Source organism: Haliotis cracherodii, unplaced genomic scaffold (assembly GCF_022045235.1).
Source record: "Haliotis cracherodii isolate W230 unplaced genomic scaffold, xgHalCrac1.p SCAF_15, whole genome shotgun sequence".
Classification (NCBI taxonomy): Eukaryota; Metazoa; Mollusca; class Gastropoda; order Lepetellida; family Haliotidae; genus Haliotis; species Haliotis cracherodii.
Genome location: NW_027266270.1, coordinates 27818819 through 27839091, shown reverse-complemented (window position 1 = coordinate 27839091; position 20273 = coordinate 27818819). Strand labels below are relative to the sequence as shown.

At 38.4% G+C, this 20273-nt stretch overlaps 1 protein-coding gene across 7 annotated transcripts in view; it reads right to left on the bottom strand.

The window, feature by feature from the left end:
- The window catches only part of LOC139462447 (uncharacterized), a 66816-nt gene that overhangs the window by 4769 nt on the left and 41774 nt on the right, over positions 1-20273 (bottom strand). For 5 of the 7 annotated variants that reach the window (XM_071244168.1, XM_071244172.1, XM_071244171.1 and 2 more), the window contains 6 exons: positions 16485-17110; positions 8504-8557; positions 7366-7504; positions 6420-6535; positions 2493-2565; positions 1167-1643 (listed from right to left, as the gene is read on the bottom strand). In XM_071244168.1, coding sequence (XP_071100269.1) covers positions 1167-1643; positions 2493-2565; positions 6420-6535; positions 7366-7504; positions 8504-8557; positions 16485-17110 — 1485 coding nt within the window. The remainder of the gene's footprint in view (positions 1-1166; positions 1644-2492; positions 2566-6419; positions 6536-7365; positions 7505-8503; positions 8558-16484; positions 17111-20273) is intronic. The other 2 variants (XM_071244169.1, XM_071244174.1) reach the window with 2 other exon arrangements.

Below are 20273 nucleotides of genomic sequence, written 5' to 3'. Positions count from 1 at the left end.
TGTAAGATGTAAAGCCAACATCATTATTTCATTCACGATTGCATTTACTAATATTACCTGTTGTGAGATGTAAAGCCAAAACATAATTATTTCATTCAGGTTTGCACTTACTAATATTTGAATATTTGCTGTTGTAGGATGTAAAGCCAAAACATAAATATTTCATTCACGATTGCACTTACTATTATCCATTGTAAGATGTAAAGTCAATATCATTTTTCCTTATGAACTTAATCGCAAAAATTATCCCACAAATAAAGCAGTTAAATTGTTAGTATTGCTAAAATAGAAAATAACACCCTCTAACAAGTGATACACTTCACGGAAAGTACGCCCTGTGCTTTACGCGGTTAACTTAACCTTCGCCGTAATCGTAGTGCCATGATGCGCCACCGTCGACCATGTTACCATCAGCCGATGCTAAGTCAAAACACGGTCTGTCAAATAAAAGATTAAAACCTATGAAAGTGCAAAAGAAGAGCAGCAAAGTGTACCAAACGGTCTTTGTGGAGAGGATGAACTAGAATATATAAGCAAACCAAAAAAAGCTTATGACACATTTGTCATTGATCTGGGGAATATCCAGATCCTAAACTGGCACCCGTTGTCTGTTCCGTACAGACCTTTTCACCAGTCTTCTACTCAGTCAACAGGCAGACCCCAAAAGAAACTGGCCATTATTTTTAACCCGGGTTCGAATGCACGAAGGTCACTGTCAGCCGACTCTATCCATCAATCGAATCAGATTATGTCATCTAACGTATACTATCTTAAGTATGTTGGGGTTTGGTTAGTCTATGTGAGAATGCACCACTGTCATATTCCCACATTCGTTTTCTGATTGTAATTAAATCAATCACAAACAGCTCGATTGATCTCCATCATAAAATTATCACACAAACGTGTTTTTAACGATTTGGATAACATTTTCTCAAAGCCATCAGCTGACCCTCGTCTACCTCCCATATCTACTGATAAGTGTAGATTTTGAAAGCAATATGAATTAACAGTTTACTGGCCAGTAATGTTTGTGTTCATTGGCAAGTGCCAGGTGACTAAGTAGATACGAAGCGACAACACGTTCACCAGTTGGTCCAGGGCCTTGATTTCCCTGAAGTGTTCTCCTTTGGTCAGAGGATGAATAATAGAAGAAAAATAGTCCTCACCACTCACCACATAATTGCTCCCCCTCGTGTACCCTGGTGTACTACGAACTGAGGCTTTACTGTGAAAACTAGCTCTACGTGCTTCTTCCGACGCAGCTCTATCATCTTTGGCTGTCGCACTTAAGAAACCATCGTTGACGTAAAACACGTTCCCATTTTCAATATTTTCAATACTATGACTTCTACGAGGAACCGTATGACTTCGCTTCCAAAGAACTTTTTTGGGCTTCTTTTTCTTAGTCTCTACCTTTTTGGCTGGTTTTACATCAATCTCAATCGCTTCGTCCACTTCCGTATCCTCTTTTACGTCATTTCCGTTTTCGTCCTCGTCTTCGTCTTCGTCTGCCAGAGCCTCTCTGAAGAGTTTGCCATATATTTCGTCCTCGTATATAGCGTTTTTACCCAGTGTACTGATCAGCATGAGAGATGCGAATGAAGACATGGCGGCTATTGTTGCATTATGTCGCCCTTTGCCATCTGAAATTATTATTATTTGGTCACGTGGTCATTTAGAAGAATCAAGTGATATTAACTAATGTACACAGACACAACAGAGAAAAAAGCTCTGATTATACTTAACGCGCATGGGCTTATTAATATTATGCTTATTCAAAATATATATAATTCAAACGTCTAAATTTTGTCTTTAACATTTAAACATCAGTTGTATTTGACTGGGTTGTACAAATGTGTTTTATAAGCTTTTTAAAGATTTTTAAAGGATTAAAACTCGAATGAGGATTAATCGTTAAAGCAATAACGTCCATATCATCACAAATACCTTTCATTTTCAGGTATTTATACACATACCCCCGCACATTTACTTTTTTCGCCAATACAGGGTTTAAATCGGGTTTTGTCGGGGCATTCGGGTATATTTGTTGTGCACCAACATTTTCACTCATAAAACTATAATATAAGACAATGTTGTTTTTCTAGTTTCAATGTTATACTGTATGATCTTATCATATTACGATATACCTTACCATTTTCAAAATGATATTTTCAAATAAAAGCGACAAGAGCCTTTCCATAATCATAAGAGTGACCTTACGACAGAATTCAATCTTTCTATCGTCGATAGAAGCAGCCGAGATGCATAGTTTCCGTTGAAGATAACAGAGCGTCAACATAGGAAATAATTACAACCCCGTCCTGCATACGGTAAACATGAATGAGAGTAGAGATGCGGAAAAGTTTTGTAACGATGACGTCATTCGTTGTTACCTCCTTTTGTGACATGAATTAAATCATTCGGATATAAATATAATATTTACCTAGAAGAGATATAAAAATGTGAATTTATTCATTTTATCGTATACTTACAAACGCATGCTGATATTTCAATTTCGGGGATGTCTTTGCTTTTGCACAGGGCGACTAACAGCTGGACGTCTTTCTGCAATAACATCACATCAACATGAACAATCTGAATGATGGTGATGGTGATGGTGATGGTGATTATTAGTAACATGTAAAATGGTTGCTAAAGGATGAATTTGTCCATTTGATCACTTGGTATATATCACGTTTAGTTTACTTCAGACCATACAATTCACAAAAATATGTTCTGCACGTCTGTTTCAGGCAAAATGTGTTCATAACTGGCCTTTAATAATATATGTAACTATCGGGACATTATGGTAAGGCTGTTTGACAACAATGAGCGTTTCCCCCGACAGTACCAACATGTGTGCATCCCCAAGAGATATGGTTTATAATTATTTGGTTTACGGATGTATTTTCGAAACCATATGGTCGGAGGGTGAAATATAAATACATATATGTCACGTTCGTAAAGCGATCCGTAAAACTACTGTCGGTAGAGTAAAAAAGCAAAAGTGAAACGAAAGAGAAATGTTTTGGGAGATGTTAAAGAGTTACTTCCCTTGCCCTACTAGATGTTTTGGCATTACTGGAAGTAAACTCCCGGACAAAAGTAAGTATACACCTGAAAAAGGATTTGACGCAAAAATTACAAACGTTATCAAAACGTTACTTGGCTGTAAACAGTCGCCGAAACACAGCTATGAATGAATGAACCCGTATGAAATACATTTCCATCGAATTCTTTCATATTAAGGCAACTTCAAACATGGGTGAATACTTTCCTTTGCCCAGCAGTTTAGTTAACTTACTCAACGGGATGAAAAATCTTCTAACAAATCAATTAAATCCCGCATTTGTGAAATATTTGTATGGGTAGGCCTACTGATTATAAATAAACGCCGAAAACAATGTGACTCGTACTCTTTGCATTTTACGGATTGATATAACTCTCCTAGCAAGACATCTTTAAGCTGTTAGGTAATTTTTGGGCCTTCATCTGGATGTATTTGATGAAATGCATAGACCTAATTTTATTGTAACCATTATATCAACAACTCATGGCTACGCAAAAAGTAGGCGTACACAGACACCATCCATTTTAGATGCTCTTCGATCAGTTGCAGAACGACGTTAACATGTAGGCGCATACTGTACCACCATTCCATCAAAGTAAAGAACAACGGCTCTTCTCTGAGACAAGCCGCTTCGATGAATGACATATTGCATCCACTGGGTGTCTCTTGAATTTAGAGCGATCGAACCAATTACTCTTTGAATGTCCAAAATCTCATAAAAATACGTAAATTTTGTTTAGTAGCAACGCCAGATAAAATACTACATGCATGCTGTCTAAGACTGTACATTCAAGGTTTCTCCCCGTTTGACAGACACCACACTGGTCAGATAGATTATAATCGCATCGGTCATGGTTGAGTAGATAACTAATCCATCCGTTGATACCTTCCCTGTGCAATAGGCTCCACGGACAAGCAGATCCTTCGGTTTTCAGTTTCTTATCAAAACAAAGTCTGTGGTAAACATAACATGTTTTATCACCTAACAAAAGTCAATTTGATATAATTCTTAACTTATAAAATATTATCTTAATTATTTATCCATTGGGCTATTTGGTGAAAAAAAAAAAATAATATTAAAAGTTTACTTTAAAAGTTTGTTTGGGCTCGGCTATATTTTTTCAATAGATATGTTCCTATTTGAATGTGTTAAACAGGATTATAATAAATTCTAAAACGGGCCGTTATTTTAAGTATCATATTTGATTTTTTAAAACATGATTTGGGAAAAATATTTAACTGATCTAAGATATGAATAGAACGATGTGTCAATTGAGATTCTCTCAGACAATCTGGGCTGATCCATGGTAACAATAGGCAGATTTAGCTTATCATCACAGCCCTTCCTTGTTGACATGTCGACTGACAACTGGGGTATTTGAGAAATAGAGTATTAAAAACACATTCGATACTGCAATATTCACCCGTCACTGATGTTATACGTACTCGTCAATGATATCATAAATATCAATCACTGCTGCCATGCATACAAGTAATACACACTCGAATGACCTTTCAGTGCGTGAGAGAGTAAGTGTCAAGGGTTTTACCGCGTTCTTATATTAATGGTTCAATATCGAGACATAACAACGTTCCAACGTTGGGATTCACAATTTGTACCTAGAATCATCTGACCGATTAGAAAATACTTTAAATTAACCACTGAGCAACCAATATCCATTTACCGTGTGCAGGCGAAGTCAAAATATTTTGCAGTACTTCTGTGACAATTTCTTAAAGAAGCAATCCAGATTGCTCAATCTGGCCTCATAAACAGCACTCGAGTTCTAAAGTCAGTTATTCAGGATCGTTTTACACCACCTTTGAAATCTTCATGTGACATTACACAGAATAGGCATCGCAAATTGAATGGGGGTCGAAATCAAATCAGTTATGGGCGAACGCTGTACATCATACCTTCTAGATTTTGTTACAGAATTCCTTTCTATGCTACATCATATCATGACATTTACACTGGTGGTAGTTACGTAACCCAATCTGCGCTATATGTTTTGTGAGTACCTGCTACACACTGCATCATACTTACCTGATTGTCTGCAAGTAGAGTGCTAAATAATGCACACTTATATGTGAGTTTAACGCCACACTCAGCAATATTCCAGCTATAACACGGCCACGTGTAAAATATCGTGCCTGGGCTCAACACAGTGAGTGAAAGCATCATCAACGATCCAAGTGATCAAGGTACGATGACAGCCACTTCACAGAGCCTGACCACCTAATCATCAATTCAGTCGACTGTAAGGACACACATGAAGTACGGGGGACCTAATCTGACCTGGGATCATGCTATATACATACCCGTACTGTGTTCAGCAAATCGTCTTTCAATTCACAACATACCCGTCAAGGATCGGGTGTTCAGACGGGTTGTTTTTAGTTTTATTGTACTCGTCACTGTTGGTCAGACACACCTGTATTTCTGCCAGTCTTGTTCAAGAACAAACCCGTCATTTGGTTCTGCCAGTAGTGTGCCAAACTGTGTGTGCTTCGTCACACACTGGTTACTGATGCCACATAAACCCGTTACTGCTGCCATACATACTCTTTACTGATTTCATACATACCCGTTACTGATGTCATACATACCCGTCACATATGTCATATATGCCCGTCACTGATGACATATATACCCCTCACTGATGTCATATATACGCGCCACTGATTTCATACATACACGTCACTGATGTCATACATACCCGTCACTTATGCCATATATGCCTGTCACTGATGACATATATACCCGTCACTGATGTCATATTTACCCGTCACTGATGTCATATATACCTGTCACTGATGACATATATACCTGTCACTGATGCCATATATACCCGTCACTGATGTCATATACACCCGTCACTGATGACATATATACCCGTCACTGATGTCATATATATCCGTCACTGATGTCATATATACTCGTAACTGATTTCATACATATCCGTCGCTAATGACAGAATTATATACTCGCCACTGATTTCATACATACCCGTCACTGATGTCATATATACCCGTCACTGATGTTATACGTACTCGTTAATGATGTCATAAATATCCATCGCTGCTGCCATGCATACCAGTAACTGATTTAATACACACTATCGCTGATTTTATACATATCCGCACCTGATGTCACTCATACCTGTCGTTGATGTCATACCTCATCACTTATTCCATGATACATAACCTTCATTGATGTAGATATCATTTACTGATGCCATGCATGCATAAACATGCATAAACATAATTGGTGCCATACATACCCGGCACTGATGTCATACATACCGTCACTGATGACATGCGTATGGGTCATGTTGGTCATACATACCCGTATTTCTGCCAGTAATGTGTTCAGCTTTGCGTTCTTCACCTCACTCTTCTTTTTGGCGCGTTTTATGGTCATCATTTCAATATGGTGTTTATGATTCACCGTCATTAGGAAACCTGAAATGAACATGTATCATTAAAAGATAGACATCGAGATTACGAAACGTGATTTGCGAAAATATACAACTTTAGCTCTGGTTTAAGCTGCGTCCATTTGTCCACCAAGATCCGCTGTTCGAGTGTTCGAATCCCAGATTCAGCAACATACATAATTCACCGAAGTGGTAAATGTGTCTGACCTGCCTCAATCTAGGGACATGACATTCCTACATTAAGTTTATACATGGTGATTTAAGAGCACAGTTTATCCCAACTCAATCACTATGGAAAAGAGGCGGTCGGGTAGCCTAGTGGTTAAAGCGCTCGCTCGTCACGCCGAAGAACCGGGGTCGATTCCCGACATGGGTCAAATATGTGAAGCCCATTTCTGGTGTCCCCCGCCGTGATATTGCTGGAATATTGCTAAAAGCGGCGTAAAACCTCACTCACTCACTGTGGTAAAAGAAGGACAATGTCAGTCAGCAAACGTAAGATCTGAAAGTCAATGCTTGTGTCATTTTCCTTCAATCACTGAGGCATGGACCATTCAGACCATACCAGGCTAAACAAAACTTATATTACTTAATATCGTTTCACGCAGGACTCAGCTGCATCATTCAAAATCTACAAGTATCGTGTCTAAATCACACAAACCAATACTTGATAAAATAGATCCACACCGTCAGGGTACGAGGAATCAAATCAGTAAGCGTCTGTAACAAATTTGGGTGGTGGAAGTTATTCCGCCGAGAAGCCTCACGGAGGATATATGCATTCACACAATGTAGGTGCAGAGCCGTTTCTACATTCTTTATGCGATTCACTGTTGAAGTTTACAGGTGACTCACTATTTACAATCCTCACTACTCTCCATGGTAGTAACAAGACGAGGATGGTTGTAGCATCTTTCCCTGTCTCATACCAGCGGCTGTCCAGAAAGATGAAATCCAAGGCAAACGATGCTATCACTATGAAGGCGTCAAAAACCTAAAACCGAAATTAACCATTTCAACTCTTTCAATCGTTTAGTGCCTGCTATGAATAAGTGGACTTTTTTAAAGGCATCAGTGCTTTACGCAAAAGGTATATGCGAAGAAATATCAAATCCATATCCATATGAATTTTGCAGTTCTGTATATGTCATTGCACAGAAAAGTTCTGTAGCTACAGTTATATTATAAACATTCCATGAATGGATGATACAAGGTTTTTCACATGTATAACAACAAAGGCAGCTAAGATCGCCGCACAAGCCAAAACCCTACGTTATAGTTCAATATGATATCTGATCATGAGTTTTGTGTGTATTATATTCTACTTTCTAATATCATATGAATAATGCGATGGAGCAGTTGCTTCATGCTGTCTGGGTTTGGTTCCATATAGAGATCTCAGCGTTAAGACGATCGTTGGTCCAACACCGTAATCTTGTCTTTCATGAAAAACAATCACAGTGCTATGATTTATTTGTGGACAGGTGCCCGGACCTCATGTAACACGTTTAATAACACCGTTTAGTTTAGTCAGATATATACTAGTACTTCTCAAAACAAGTTAAAGAGCACCCACAATTCGAAGCTGTGCGTTGCAATACCCATCAACCATGACAGATTATGTTTAATCATTTGAAACAGTAGGATGTTCTTTAACTCCTGATGAGTAGAATATTTTACACAATGTGTAAATTCACTACCAAAGAATAATTAGTATCGAATATCTGCCGAAACAGGGCGTAAATGCAATATAGTCTTGAAAAAAGGAATGGTTTACTGAAAACTCAGTGATGACATCAAGTGTTCGTGACAAGGGTAAGCATGTCCTGCTCAGCAGTTGCACTCATCAAGTAAAAGCAAGTATAATTATATAATTAAGGTGTGAAAACTCCATGTCCATTATGACAATAACATTAAAGATAAACTAAGAAAAGAGTTTATTCTACATTTTATCACAATGATATTCAATATGTATTGTCCACATGCAACTTACCTCGAACTTTTTCTTGAAAAACTTTAAACCAACACAGAATAGCTTTATGAAAGTCTGAAAACAAAAACAGAACAGGATAATGAAAGGACGGAACTAGCTGAATAAATAAACAACAAAACATTTTACAGCTTGACAAATGTCGGTATAAAGGCTCTCCGATGGAATCTGGCGAACAAGGTAGACAACTCTTGGGGCTATGTTGGAAACGGGTCTAAGGTTTCCTCCACCTCTGTAGATGTTTAAGAGATAATAAAATATTGGCAAGATCGTAAGATTTTTCCCCCTGATTCAGCACCAGTATGTAAAATGTAATTTATTTTGAAAATCTCTGAACCCAGTGCAAGTTGTAATGAAGTTCTCTAGCAAACATATTTGAATATTTAAAAATGAGTAGAGAAACAAATTTGGCCTGTTGAGCGTACGTGTAAGTTACTGTTACCATGTTATTATTTATTGCATAGCTTAAGAATTCCATGACCCTACACATGTTCGTTTTAGCAGATATAAAGTGGTGAGGTGAATTGGGTTGTAGCCATAGACTTTCAAAAGCTTTGCTTTGATTTTGATGTTCTTTAAAAGGAAAGAAAATGTTGTTGTGATGAATTTTTGTATTTACCCAATATGCACTATTACAACATGAAACAACCTGATCGGTTTTGAGGAGAGGCTTGTCTTGTTCAAACTTAGATTATTGATCATCATGTGAAGCAGTGTAGTCCATATCATCAAACTATGGTAAGACTTCCGCCCTTATCCCTCCCAAAAATATATATAATTTAAAGGTATATATACATACATGTATATTCGTTTTGGAGGGAGGATTCGGGCGGAAGTCTTACCCAAACTATTTGTATTTTTTAACTATCACTTAAGGTATCTGCACACAGTAACAATATACCTTTGTCAATGTAATATATACTGTAGTTGCTGCTGATCGATATTTCAGATTGTTTTTTTGTAAATGTACCTATCTTACCTTGCACTAAGATACTCGGTTCTGATTGGTGACTGAATGGGCAATTTTGTTCATATACCCCGCTGACAGATAAGACACAAATTTCATATACCCCGCTGGGAAATGACAAACTTCTTACCAATGAAAATACAATGATGGTCATTGTGTCATTACAAATATATCAAATACGAGTTCTGAGCCTATAACTACGAAGGGTGTATAGTACACCCTTAACAGACAGCATTTGAGCCAAAACCAGGCAGCATATTTCTGCAGATTTCAAAGTGACTTGTGATTCTCTGTTGTAGAAAGGACTAACTCTAGCAGACATGCATGCAGACATCGTGTCAACGTTAGGGGATGATGCTCCTTCCGTTACCACTGTCAAGAGGTGGACAGCGGCGTTCAAGAGTGGAAGAGGAAGCCACACGCCACATAGCCAATACAGTAGGCATCTTTCATGAGAGAGTAGAGAATATTCTGAGGACTGAATGGCATAATAACGGTTTCAGCAGGATGGGTTCGAAGGCTTCTGACGACTGATCCAAAACAGCCCAGTTTCATCATATCATATGTGAATCTATATCGTTTTGAAGCAGACTTAGCTGATTTTGTTGACCCAAAGATCAGTCTTGGGTTCACCACTTACAGCCAAAGCAGTGGAAACATCTAACGTCTCCTCCTCCAAAGAAGCTAACGTCTGTTCCATCAGCTGATGTGGCGACGGTTTTGTTTTACTAGGATTCCAAAGGAATTGTTCTGGTGAACTCCATCCCTAAATGGTGAGACCATTAATGGGGAATATTATGCTAATCTGCTTTGGCAACTGCTTGAGAATGTCAAGGCAAAACGTTGTGAGAAGCTCAGTAAAGGTGTGTTGTTCCAAAATTTGTTTGTTGCCACATATCCTCCATATTCACCAGATTTGGCACCATCAGATTTCAGCCTTTTCCCAAATTTGAAGAAAGAACTGTCTGACAAGTATGCAAAAAGTTGATGACGTCATTTCTGCCGTGGATAAATTGTTTAAACCACCAGGAGCAAGCCTTCTACACCACTGGGATCCAGACAGTGTCAGCGGGGCTTGTATTGAAATATAATTAGCAACCAACTCCATCAACGCAGTCCATCATATTTACACTCGGAACATTTCAGCCACCCCTCTTATGTATTGCAATTTATATTCCTTCCATATGATATTTACGATACGGATATTGTTTGGGTTTGTGGTCACCAGGATGTAACAACTAGCAGCTGAAACTGGCTGATTGTTTGTCATCTTACATTTGTTTGTGCTCATACTATCGATCACTAATTTTTCAAGTACATGAAATTGATGACACATGCCGGTGTTGTATAGCTGTGCTAAATTGGTTGCCTAATTCGCACACTCCTCGAAGCTTGACTTCTTCATGTCCATGCATTTTCATGCAACTGCGAGAAAATCAAACGGAAATGAAAAAGAGTTGTTCAATTATAAAATCATTTCATTTCAATAATCATCTATCATTATTCAGGTTAGCGTTACCATTTGCAATCATTCATCTAATGGTTTTAGAAAATATGATTTAACAACAGGAATAATTCCGATCATCGTTAACTATAACAACGAACAGTTTTTTAATTTCAAATCTTAAAGTAATGCCATTTCGAGTAAAGTGACAAAAAACAAATAATAGAGATATTAAAGAAAATATCATTACAGCTTTGTGTAATTTGCTATTTCGTCTTCTAATATCGAATGCATGCCGGCGTTTAATCAGGGACTGGCGCCCAATCCCCTATATAATAAACCAGATACTCTTAGTCTAGTGTCAGTGAAAAATATGAACGCGAGTTCGTCAGTGTTTCCTTACTGGAACGATGAATGCTTGCAAAGCACTGGTTTTCTACAACAGGTTGCGGCACGCGGTAGACAAATTAATCACGGCAATTCTCATTGGAAACAAAGCATTGCGTTTAGGTAATTACATCACGTATCAATGGCAATCAAAGATGAAGAAGTATTAAGTGTATCTTTTGGAAGCTACTAATTTCAATAGACGGACGTTGTAATTACGTTTCTGAAGAAGACCTGACATAAAATATCTCAAATACATAAAATATATAATTAACAAATCGCCGGGAAACATTTTCACTGCTATATTTGTCTCCATATTAACGTATGATACACAGTAGCCATCATGCCTAGAGGTTAAAACGTTCGGTCGTCATGATGAAGGCCCTGGTTCGAATCCCCGATGGGGTACATAGTGTGAAAATAATTTCTGTTGTCCCCCGCGATGCTGGAACATTACTATATACAATACGTCAACAAATAAAATAATCAGTCTCGATTATGTACCGAAACAGATTCAACTGGAAGTAAAAGGCAAAGTAGTGGTGACAATCGCGTGAATGGATCACTGAAATTCACTAGTTGTTCGCGAAATGAGTATGCATATCCTGCTCTACCGGTAGAGCCCGCCACCTACTCTATGTGTACCAAAACAGACAGACAGAGGATGACATATAGGGATGAGGCGGACAGACAGACCTTGAAGGCAGAGATGCTGAGAGGCGTGGGGGCTGAAAGGCAAGAGACTGAGAACCAAAGGGGCGGAAAGAAAGATCGATGGAGGCATAGTTGTTCTGCGTTACAGAAAATCTGAAAATAAGAAACGAGTATACACAGTGGGGCCCTCAGAGAGTGAGAGGCATAGGAGGAAGGAGAGACAGAGAGAGACAGACACACACAGAGAAACAGAGAGAAAGGAGACAGAAGACAACGTTACAGTGAGGAAGGGGAAACAGGACAGAAAGTGACAAAAACTCGAGAATCAGAGGAGGTGAGGAGAGAGTATAGAGATAGTGAGAAGGATAGACAGGGTGATAAAAAGAAAAATACAGAGGCTCAACACGGAGAGATTATGAGTAAGCTGCCTTTGTACAGAATTATTAACACTCTGACAAGGTGCTGGATATTTTGCGCTTACCGTTTCTCCAAATAAAGTATACGATATGTTCTGATTTTTAAATACAAATTGTTTGTTGACCCACTTTACCTATGCAACAGCCCAATGAACGGCTAAGTAGCCTCAATCTGGAGAATTGAGCCCGGCGTAACTACTCGAGCCTGGAACTAATTATGTAATGATAAAGAAATGAAAGCATGTCGCAAGGATCAACTTTGAGTAATCAATCATACATAGCAAATCACAGACATGATCAAGAGGGGTGATTGAAGCATTGCCAAAAGTCGACACTCAGACATCCTTGCCGTAAAGTTTGATCAATAGCGACATTCGCGCCTATTTTCGACACAGCTGTAGATCCCACTGGGTCATGCAGCAGAGTTTCGGGCTCTAATCAATTCTACCAGTCGTTATTTCATGTTGGTTTAGGAATGATGGCAAGGTTCTCATCTCCGTCAATGCTGGCTGTAAAATTACGAATAATTTCTGCCCAAACGTTGGTAGAGGACTGGCATTACCGAGGTTCCATTTCCACTGTGTGCAGCTCAGAAACCAATTGAATATTATGGCTATTCGCCTTATAAAGAGATGATGGATGTAAAGGACAAATATGGTAATCACGTGCTACCCACGTGGTACTATGGACAGGAGGTGTATCTTATGGTAAAATAATAGAACAGATATGTACATTCGTGATTTGGTTTTAGTTGTTAACAATATTCCAGCAACATCTCGGCGGGGTACACCAGAAATGGGTTTTATACATTGTACCCATATTGGGAATCGACGAGCGAAGGCTTTAACCACTAGGCTACCCCGCCCCGTGTTTCTTATTATTTGCACAGGTGCAGATATAGGTCAAACATGAGAACCTATGGTGTACAAACGCTGCAACATATGCAGCTCAAACATAAGTACAGATCAGTAGTATCAACACGCCGAAACAGATGCCATTGGGCGTAAGATGCAAAATATGAGTGAACATTACATGTATGAATCAGTACAAATCAGCGATGACACCAGGTGTTCACGTGTTATGCTCTCTGTAACTGTACAAGTCTTTGAAATAACAAAATTGGCTGGGTTTTCACATGTTAAATGTAATTGCGTCAGGTTTTACACACATGATTTTATTTACGTCGATGCTATTTGACTAATCACCACGACATAAGTAAATAAAATAAATAAGTAGTTAACAGTGTAAACATACACAGAAGCAATTAGGATAACGTGTGATAGCAACTATGCACTATTCTTACTTTAACTGAAGATACATGTATAAAATGAAAATAGGAATTGGATTTTCCTCCAGGATCACATATCCGTTCAAATTTTATAATACAAGAAACGTCTGATGATGATACAGGGTAGGTTCATGTTTCATGAAGCATTCACTCTATCATATGTTTTCCTTTATAGTTTTGATGAAGCATATTAGTATCTCTTTCTGTATCGGGACGGTCGGGTAGCCTAGTGGTTAAAGAGTTCGCTCGTCACGCTGAAGACCCGGGTTCGATTCCCGACATGGGTACAATGTGTGAAGCCCATTTCTGGTGTCCCCAGCCGTGATATTGCTGGAATATTGCTAAAAGCGGCGTAAAACCATACTCACTCACTCACTCTTGTTAAACGCACTTTTGACTCTGAATCAGTTACGTGAGCTTTTTTTAGAATGACTGATATGGCGCTCTTTTGTACCTCAAAGTACGGAGATGTAGACACCAAAATGTTGCAAGAACATTGCTTACATAAAGGGAAAGTTAACTATTGGAAAGTTCATATGCTTAAAGAACAAGATCAGAAAGAGGATGAACACAGCTGGAGCCTATGGTAATGTCTACTTCTTGCCTTAATGTCTTCTCACAAGACTAATCAAAGCAATTGTCTACATTTCTTAGCCTTGAATATATCGTTCATATACCACTTACTGTTTGAGTTGCAAGAGCAACAAAACAATGCCCGACGCTCTATTAATACAAATATCGGATGAACTTGGTAGCCTTTTTGGTCAGATGTAAAACAAAGCAAACACACAGAAATGATGTTCAAACAATTTAGTAAAAACCTTTTAGATTCTTTCTCCACATCATGACAATGTGTTCTCGTGATGGGTACATGTAGCCTACTCTAACCAAATGATTTAAATGAATCTTTGTTTTTATGTAAATACCATCCCCACTTTCATTAACAATAAGTTGTACAGTAATTAGAAATGATGCTCTGCGAATAATCACATATTTTGATGTTTCAGTACACAAATTTAGCATACAATACATGTATTTAAATAGCTTGGTTACTGTGTAATAGTAACGAGATTGGTATCCGGAAAAATTATATTATGTCCAAATATTATTATATTATATTATATACAAATATTCAAGAATCAAACTAAAAAGGCATGTTATTGATGAAAATAGCGAAAGTTTATGTATACCGATATAGGCCTATTCACGGCGTATGGATGCTTTTCATTTAAAATATCAATTCCCAGTGAAAGTTGTTTTTTGCTGCCAAACATGAACATCGCTTTGATGATATTTTCCCTTCGATTATAATATAAGGGAAAACATGCTCTTTATTGATGTTCGTCTGCATAATTATAATCAGGGTTCGGTTGTCATGGAACACATGACGTCATTCATTATTTGTTGACGTCGATACATTCCAAAGTAATCCAATTTCTATCTCACAACTTTTTTGCGTCCGCATACACAAAAAGCGCCCGCAGATAGCTTTTAATTTACAATGTCGATAAACGTCGTCTGTTCCAAATGGAATTCCCACGTCAATAATACCAACAAATTTGAAAACAGGTTCTTTTGCTTTCAAATGAATTTCTCTTGTGTATGATGCCCAAGAACACCACCGACATCAAAACAGATAATCTATCAACTAACCGTTGAATACATGCAGAGAATGAATGCGTGTGACTTGAATCAAAAGCACCTTCATTTTCTCAAAGATTTGATCTTTATCCGCAAACTTTTACTTCAAACTAAAAAGGTTGACACACGTCAATAACTCGTCTCAAGATGCTCCGTGAGGTGCAGTTAAACATTAGTGCAATTTCATTAATCACTTCAAAAACAAGTTTTTTTCTTACAACAAACACGTCAATTGAGTTATTCATATCACTGTCAGAATCAACAGTCTTACAAAATGGAAGCAAGTCGGTCCAGAGCCTAAACTCAAGTGGCAAGTCGGCCAAGTAACATCATTGAAACACTGTCAATGGTGACACCGCGTGTTTGTAAACCACAGTAAAATTTGACACCAGGTGTTTGCAAAACAATTAAAATGGTGACAACAGGTGTTCGCAAGACAATGTAAAATGGTGACACAGGGTGTTCACGAAATAGGTGAGCATATCCTAGCCCGGCAGTAGTGAAGGGCAAGGTCACAGTTTGCAAGAGATCTTGTCAGACCATGATCTAAATCTCTCTTAAAACATGTGTGGACATTCTTGGCTTTACTTCTACTACTGGACATCCACAAATGAAGGTACTGGTATGAACATTATCTGTATCCAACTGCATACACAAGGGTTATATAGGGTTGCCAAATGTTCAAAAAGAAATCCATGCAAAAGATACATCATTTGTAGAACGCTCAGAAAACTCTGTGAAATGTGTAACACTATTACTCTCTGGGCAAGACTAATCCCCATTGATTTCATTAAGATTTCTCTTGAATTGCCTGAGTCGGCCACATCGGGATCAAATTCGTTCAATCTTTCTCGGCACGAAGACATGAGGATAAGGCATACCAGTGTCCAATCTAAAACTTATAACCCCAATGAGGCGTCCTCCTCACTCCATCCACTCGTTTAAAGGAGGACGATACTCAATGCTCTGGTACCCATTTCTGCCCAGTTCTAGACATTGTAATTAATACCATGTGTGAAACTTAGACATAGTAACTGTGTAATCAGGGTTAGTAATAACTGTTAAATTGGTACACGTTATGAAATTTGAACTGGCAGACCGAGGTGGATCAAATTTGCTTGGAATGCCAATTAGCCGAGCATATTCCCCCTTTAAAACGTGAAATAATCACTGATTGATTCTCTTACCTCGATTACCATAATTGACAGTATCGCTAGACTCCCGAGGTGGATTCCAGTGGAGACTTCGTGTATTTTCTCGTACTCGCTGTGGAAATGTTGATGCTTCGTCGTGTCTTGAGCCACATGTTCTGGGTAGTACTCCGCCACAAGAAAGAAACTCTCCTTAACGTTGTTAATCTCCAAGACAAACACTTTGCTGAGGTCAAGAGGAACAACTGTATCATTACCTGTCGTTGTCCTGTTTTCAATCACACTATTGCCATCTTGCAATTCCGTAAAATGGGTAGCACCACCCCCGCCATCGTCCAATATGCCACTAGTCAAGGGTTTTGTAGTCACAATATCACTTTGAGAAGATTTGGAGGAACTATTTACAGGTTTTCCGTTGGGCTTAGTTGTGTCTTTAAGTAACGTGTAATCCTTAGGGCTTGGCATAGATATGGTGTGATTCTGGTTACAATTGCAAGGTAAACAGTATAGATCATTCTCACTTCTTAATCTGATTTTGCTCTGCAATTTGTAGATAATATCCTCCATTGTCCTCCCTTCAAAAGAATGAAATTCCGCAGGGTAGGACTTCTTCAGATAATCCACAAATCTTTGAATTTCGTGTTCTTCATTTTCAAATCTGACTGCAAACAAAAATAAAGACCATGTTATTATTTACATGCAAAGAAAAGCTTCGTCAAGCAGTATGGGGGTTGGGGAACTTATCGACCATGAAAAATATACAAACGATATCAGTAATTTGTCGTAGCACTCTCCTTATGTGACGTGAACGTCACACTAGAATGCCACGGCGTCATTCAGGAATTTAATGATGTCATGTTACAATGGATTACGTCAATTGCTTGCGTGACACTTGAATCAGTCTGAATTAGTAAAAACCCTAACTCAATCGGAGTTGTTCTAAAAAAATGATCAAATGAAATATTTGATTAATGTGGTATTCATTCGATGGCACATTCTTTCAAATCATGGAGTGAGGAAAAACGTATACTTGTAAAAAGTGAAGATTTGTAAGTTGTATCTGCATCCCAATAAGCCAATCAGATTGCAGCTCACGCTCATTTTAAATTCATGTTGTACACGTGCAGTATGCACTCCAAAAGAAAGGAAGTACAAGCAAAAAGAGAAGGTGTGTCAGGTAACAAACAGACACTTACTTTTTCATGTAAATTGTGTAAGTGGTGGGTGCTACGGGAAAGGTAGTACATGTTTTCCCTTTTCATGAACACCGACCGCCATCACTGATTTTAAATGATCAATTCATATAATTTTTTGAGCTCTATTTTGCTTTTTTGCGCCAAATGGATTCTGTTTCGGCAGATAATCGAGAATTATTATACTCTGGCGGTGAATTTTTATATTTATATTCAGTAACCAAAACTCACCAACAATTAAAGCATTTGCACATGAAAGAAATTGCTACTATGTGCCCTGAATTAAATAGGCATTGCAATCACAACCGAGACAAATGAGGGAAAGTACGACCCCGAGTGGTATTGAAATATCCATGACTTCAAAACAGAGAGCACTTTGGATTTGACGGACCCTGGCCTAGGGGAGTATTGTAAGACTACCCGACATTCATGCTGTCTTCTGCTGTCCAAACTTTCATTTCCTCCAAACTTGAGATGACACTCGAACTGAATGAAAACTGTTTAAATTTAGAACGAAGGTACGAAAAAACCGCCACCTCACCTCTAAGTGTAGCATTACAACGAAAATCGAATTCGGTTTCTAAACAAAATACTTAAAGCAATACCGAGTCTGAAGTCAGGACCTTTTTCATAGTTCCAATTTAGCAGCTTTCTGTCTGTCGAATCCTGCTAGGCTCAGGGGTAATCGATATTGTGTTACACTCTGCAAACTTTAGCTTGGTTCTTTTACAGATATGAGTAACAGAACTGCCCCCAAGGGCTTTCAACCTTGTTGGAAGGATATAGATCAGATCGGCCCCGGCTGTGTATTACGTGAACGCCACATGTTATAAATCCCTGGCACTTTTTTGTAGTTACAGTTTCTACAAACTGTTTAGTTTGACTCCTTTTATTTCTTGGACATTGAATTTGACAAAAACAGTTTCAAGAATTGAACAGTAATGTAGGGGTCTGGATGTTTGAAAATTGAAAATGTATAATTTTCTTGAGAGTACAAAATTGTTATGTTGTTTAAAAAATTGTATTGAAATTTCAATGGTTTGATTTCTTTACAGGCCTGCACAATGTGTGACTGGCATTGTGAATCCATAAATAAATTCAGAAGCTCTGAGAGCACATCGATAGTGTTTGTTACGTAACATAACACATCTCACCCACTGTCACAGTAATTGCATCACATTTTGAATCGAACAAGTTATTGCTTTTTGAGTGCTATTTCAGATCGCATATTCCCTTTGAAATAATAACGATCAATGTGAAATGACGTCCAGAAATAAACACAGATCGACAAATAAATCCTGAACTTCGTAACCGGAAAGCAATCAGGTTAATTGGAAATGGTCATAATGATGTGAACTATTACTTTGTTGAATGCAACTGAAGCATGGAAGTACAAACATACGCCTCCAGAATACTACTGCGTGCAAGAAACGCCATGAAACCATATAAACATGTATAAGAGATTTCAACGAAATGATAAAAAGATCGTATAAAGAAGTGTACATGTACTTTGAAATCTCGTCACCGTGGAAGTCACTTTCTAAGCTTGTTAAGAATAGAGAGTGAGTATGGGTTTACGCCGCTTTTAGCAATATTCCTGCGGAGGACATACGAAATAGACTTCACACATTGTACCCATGTGAGGAATCGAAGTCGGGAACTTTGGTGTGACGAGCGAACGCTTTAACCACTAGGTTTCCCAACCGCTCTTTGTTAAGAATACATGTACAATTATACTGCTGACCAACCTATTCCTTTACTCATATACTATGTTTGTGTCGTAAGTACAAGTAGGCATATCAACTCACATTAAAGACTTACACACACATACGCATCGGTACACGCACACGCACATGCACACGCACACGCACACGCACACGCACAAGCACACGCACACGCACACGCTCTTACGTGAAGCTTAAGCATACACGCGTATAAGGTAAAGTTTAGTTTTCAGGCTTTGACAAGCATGGTCTTTCATTTGGTACTGAATTGGGTTTGACTATTTTGTAAATACTTCGACAGTATGGCGTGTTTGTCTACAACACAAAATAAGCAACACTTCGAATTCGTATTTCAAATTCCATTCTTTCCCAATGCATGGGGAATCCAGGGACATGAAAGGTCATCAGCACATCACTCTTGTAGAAAGGTCCGGGTGATGATGGTAGACGATGTGACCTTACTGTGGCATCGTGCCCCGATGTCGTTGATCGTAAGTGTTGCTCAAACCCTCTTAACTACTGTTTTTTATTGCCAAGGTTAGGTTATTAACAAACCAGTGTAATATAGCAGGTATATTGCTGATTGGGACGTACAACAACATTTACTACCTAATTAAATAATGGACACGTCTAGTACCCCGAGGAAACCATTTTGATATAATTTTATTCCGCAAATTCACGGTTCGTTAAGATAAACCTACACTTTAGGCGATAGTACTATCAGAAAAATCAGATATCGGTTTGCCAAGTCTCTGCATTCCGTTCATTTTTCTGCAACACAAGTTAGTGTGACGAGTGCAAGAATCGCTATTTTAAATGTGAAAAAAACCAAGAAATGAGTTTCGCGAACTCAAGCTCGCAGTGATAGTTAGATAGGTGTTAAAAACGTTACAACTTGAAGAACCTAG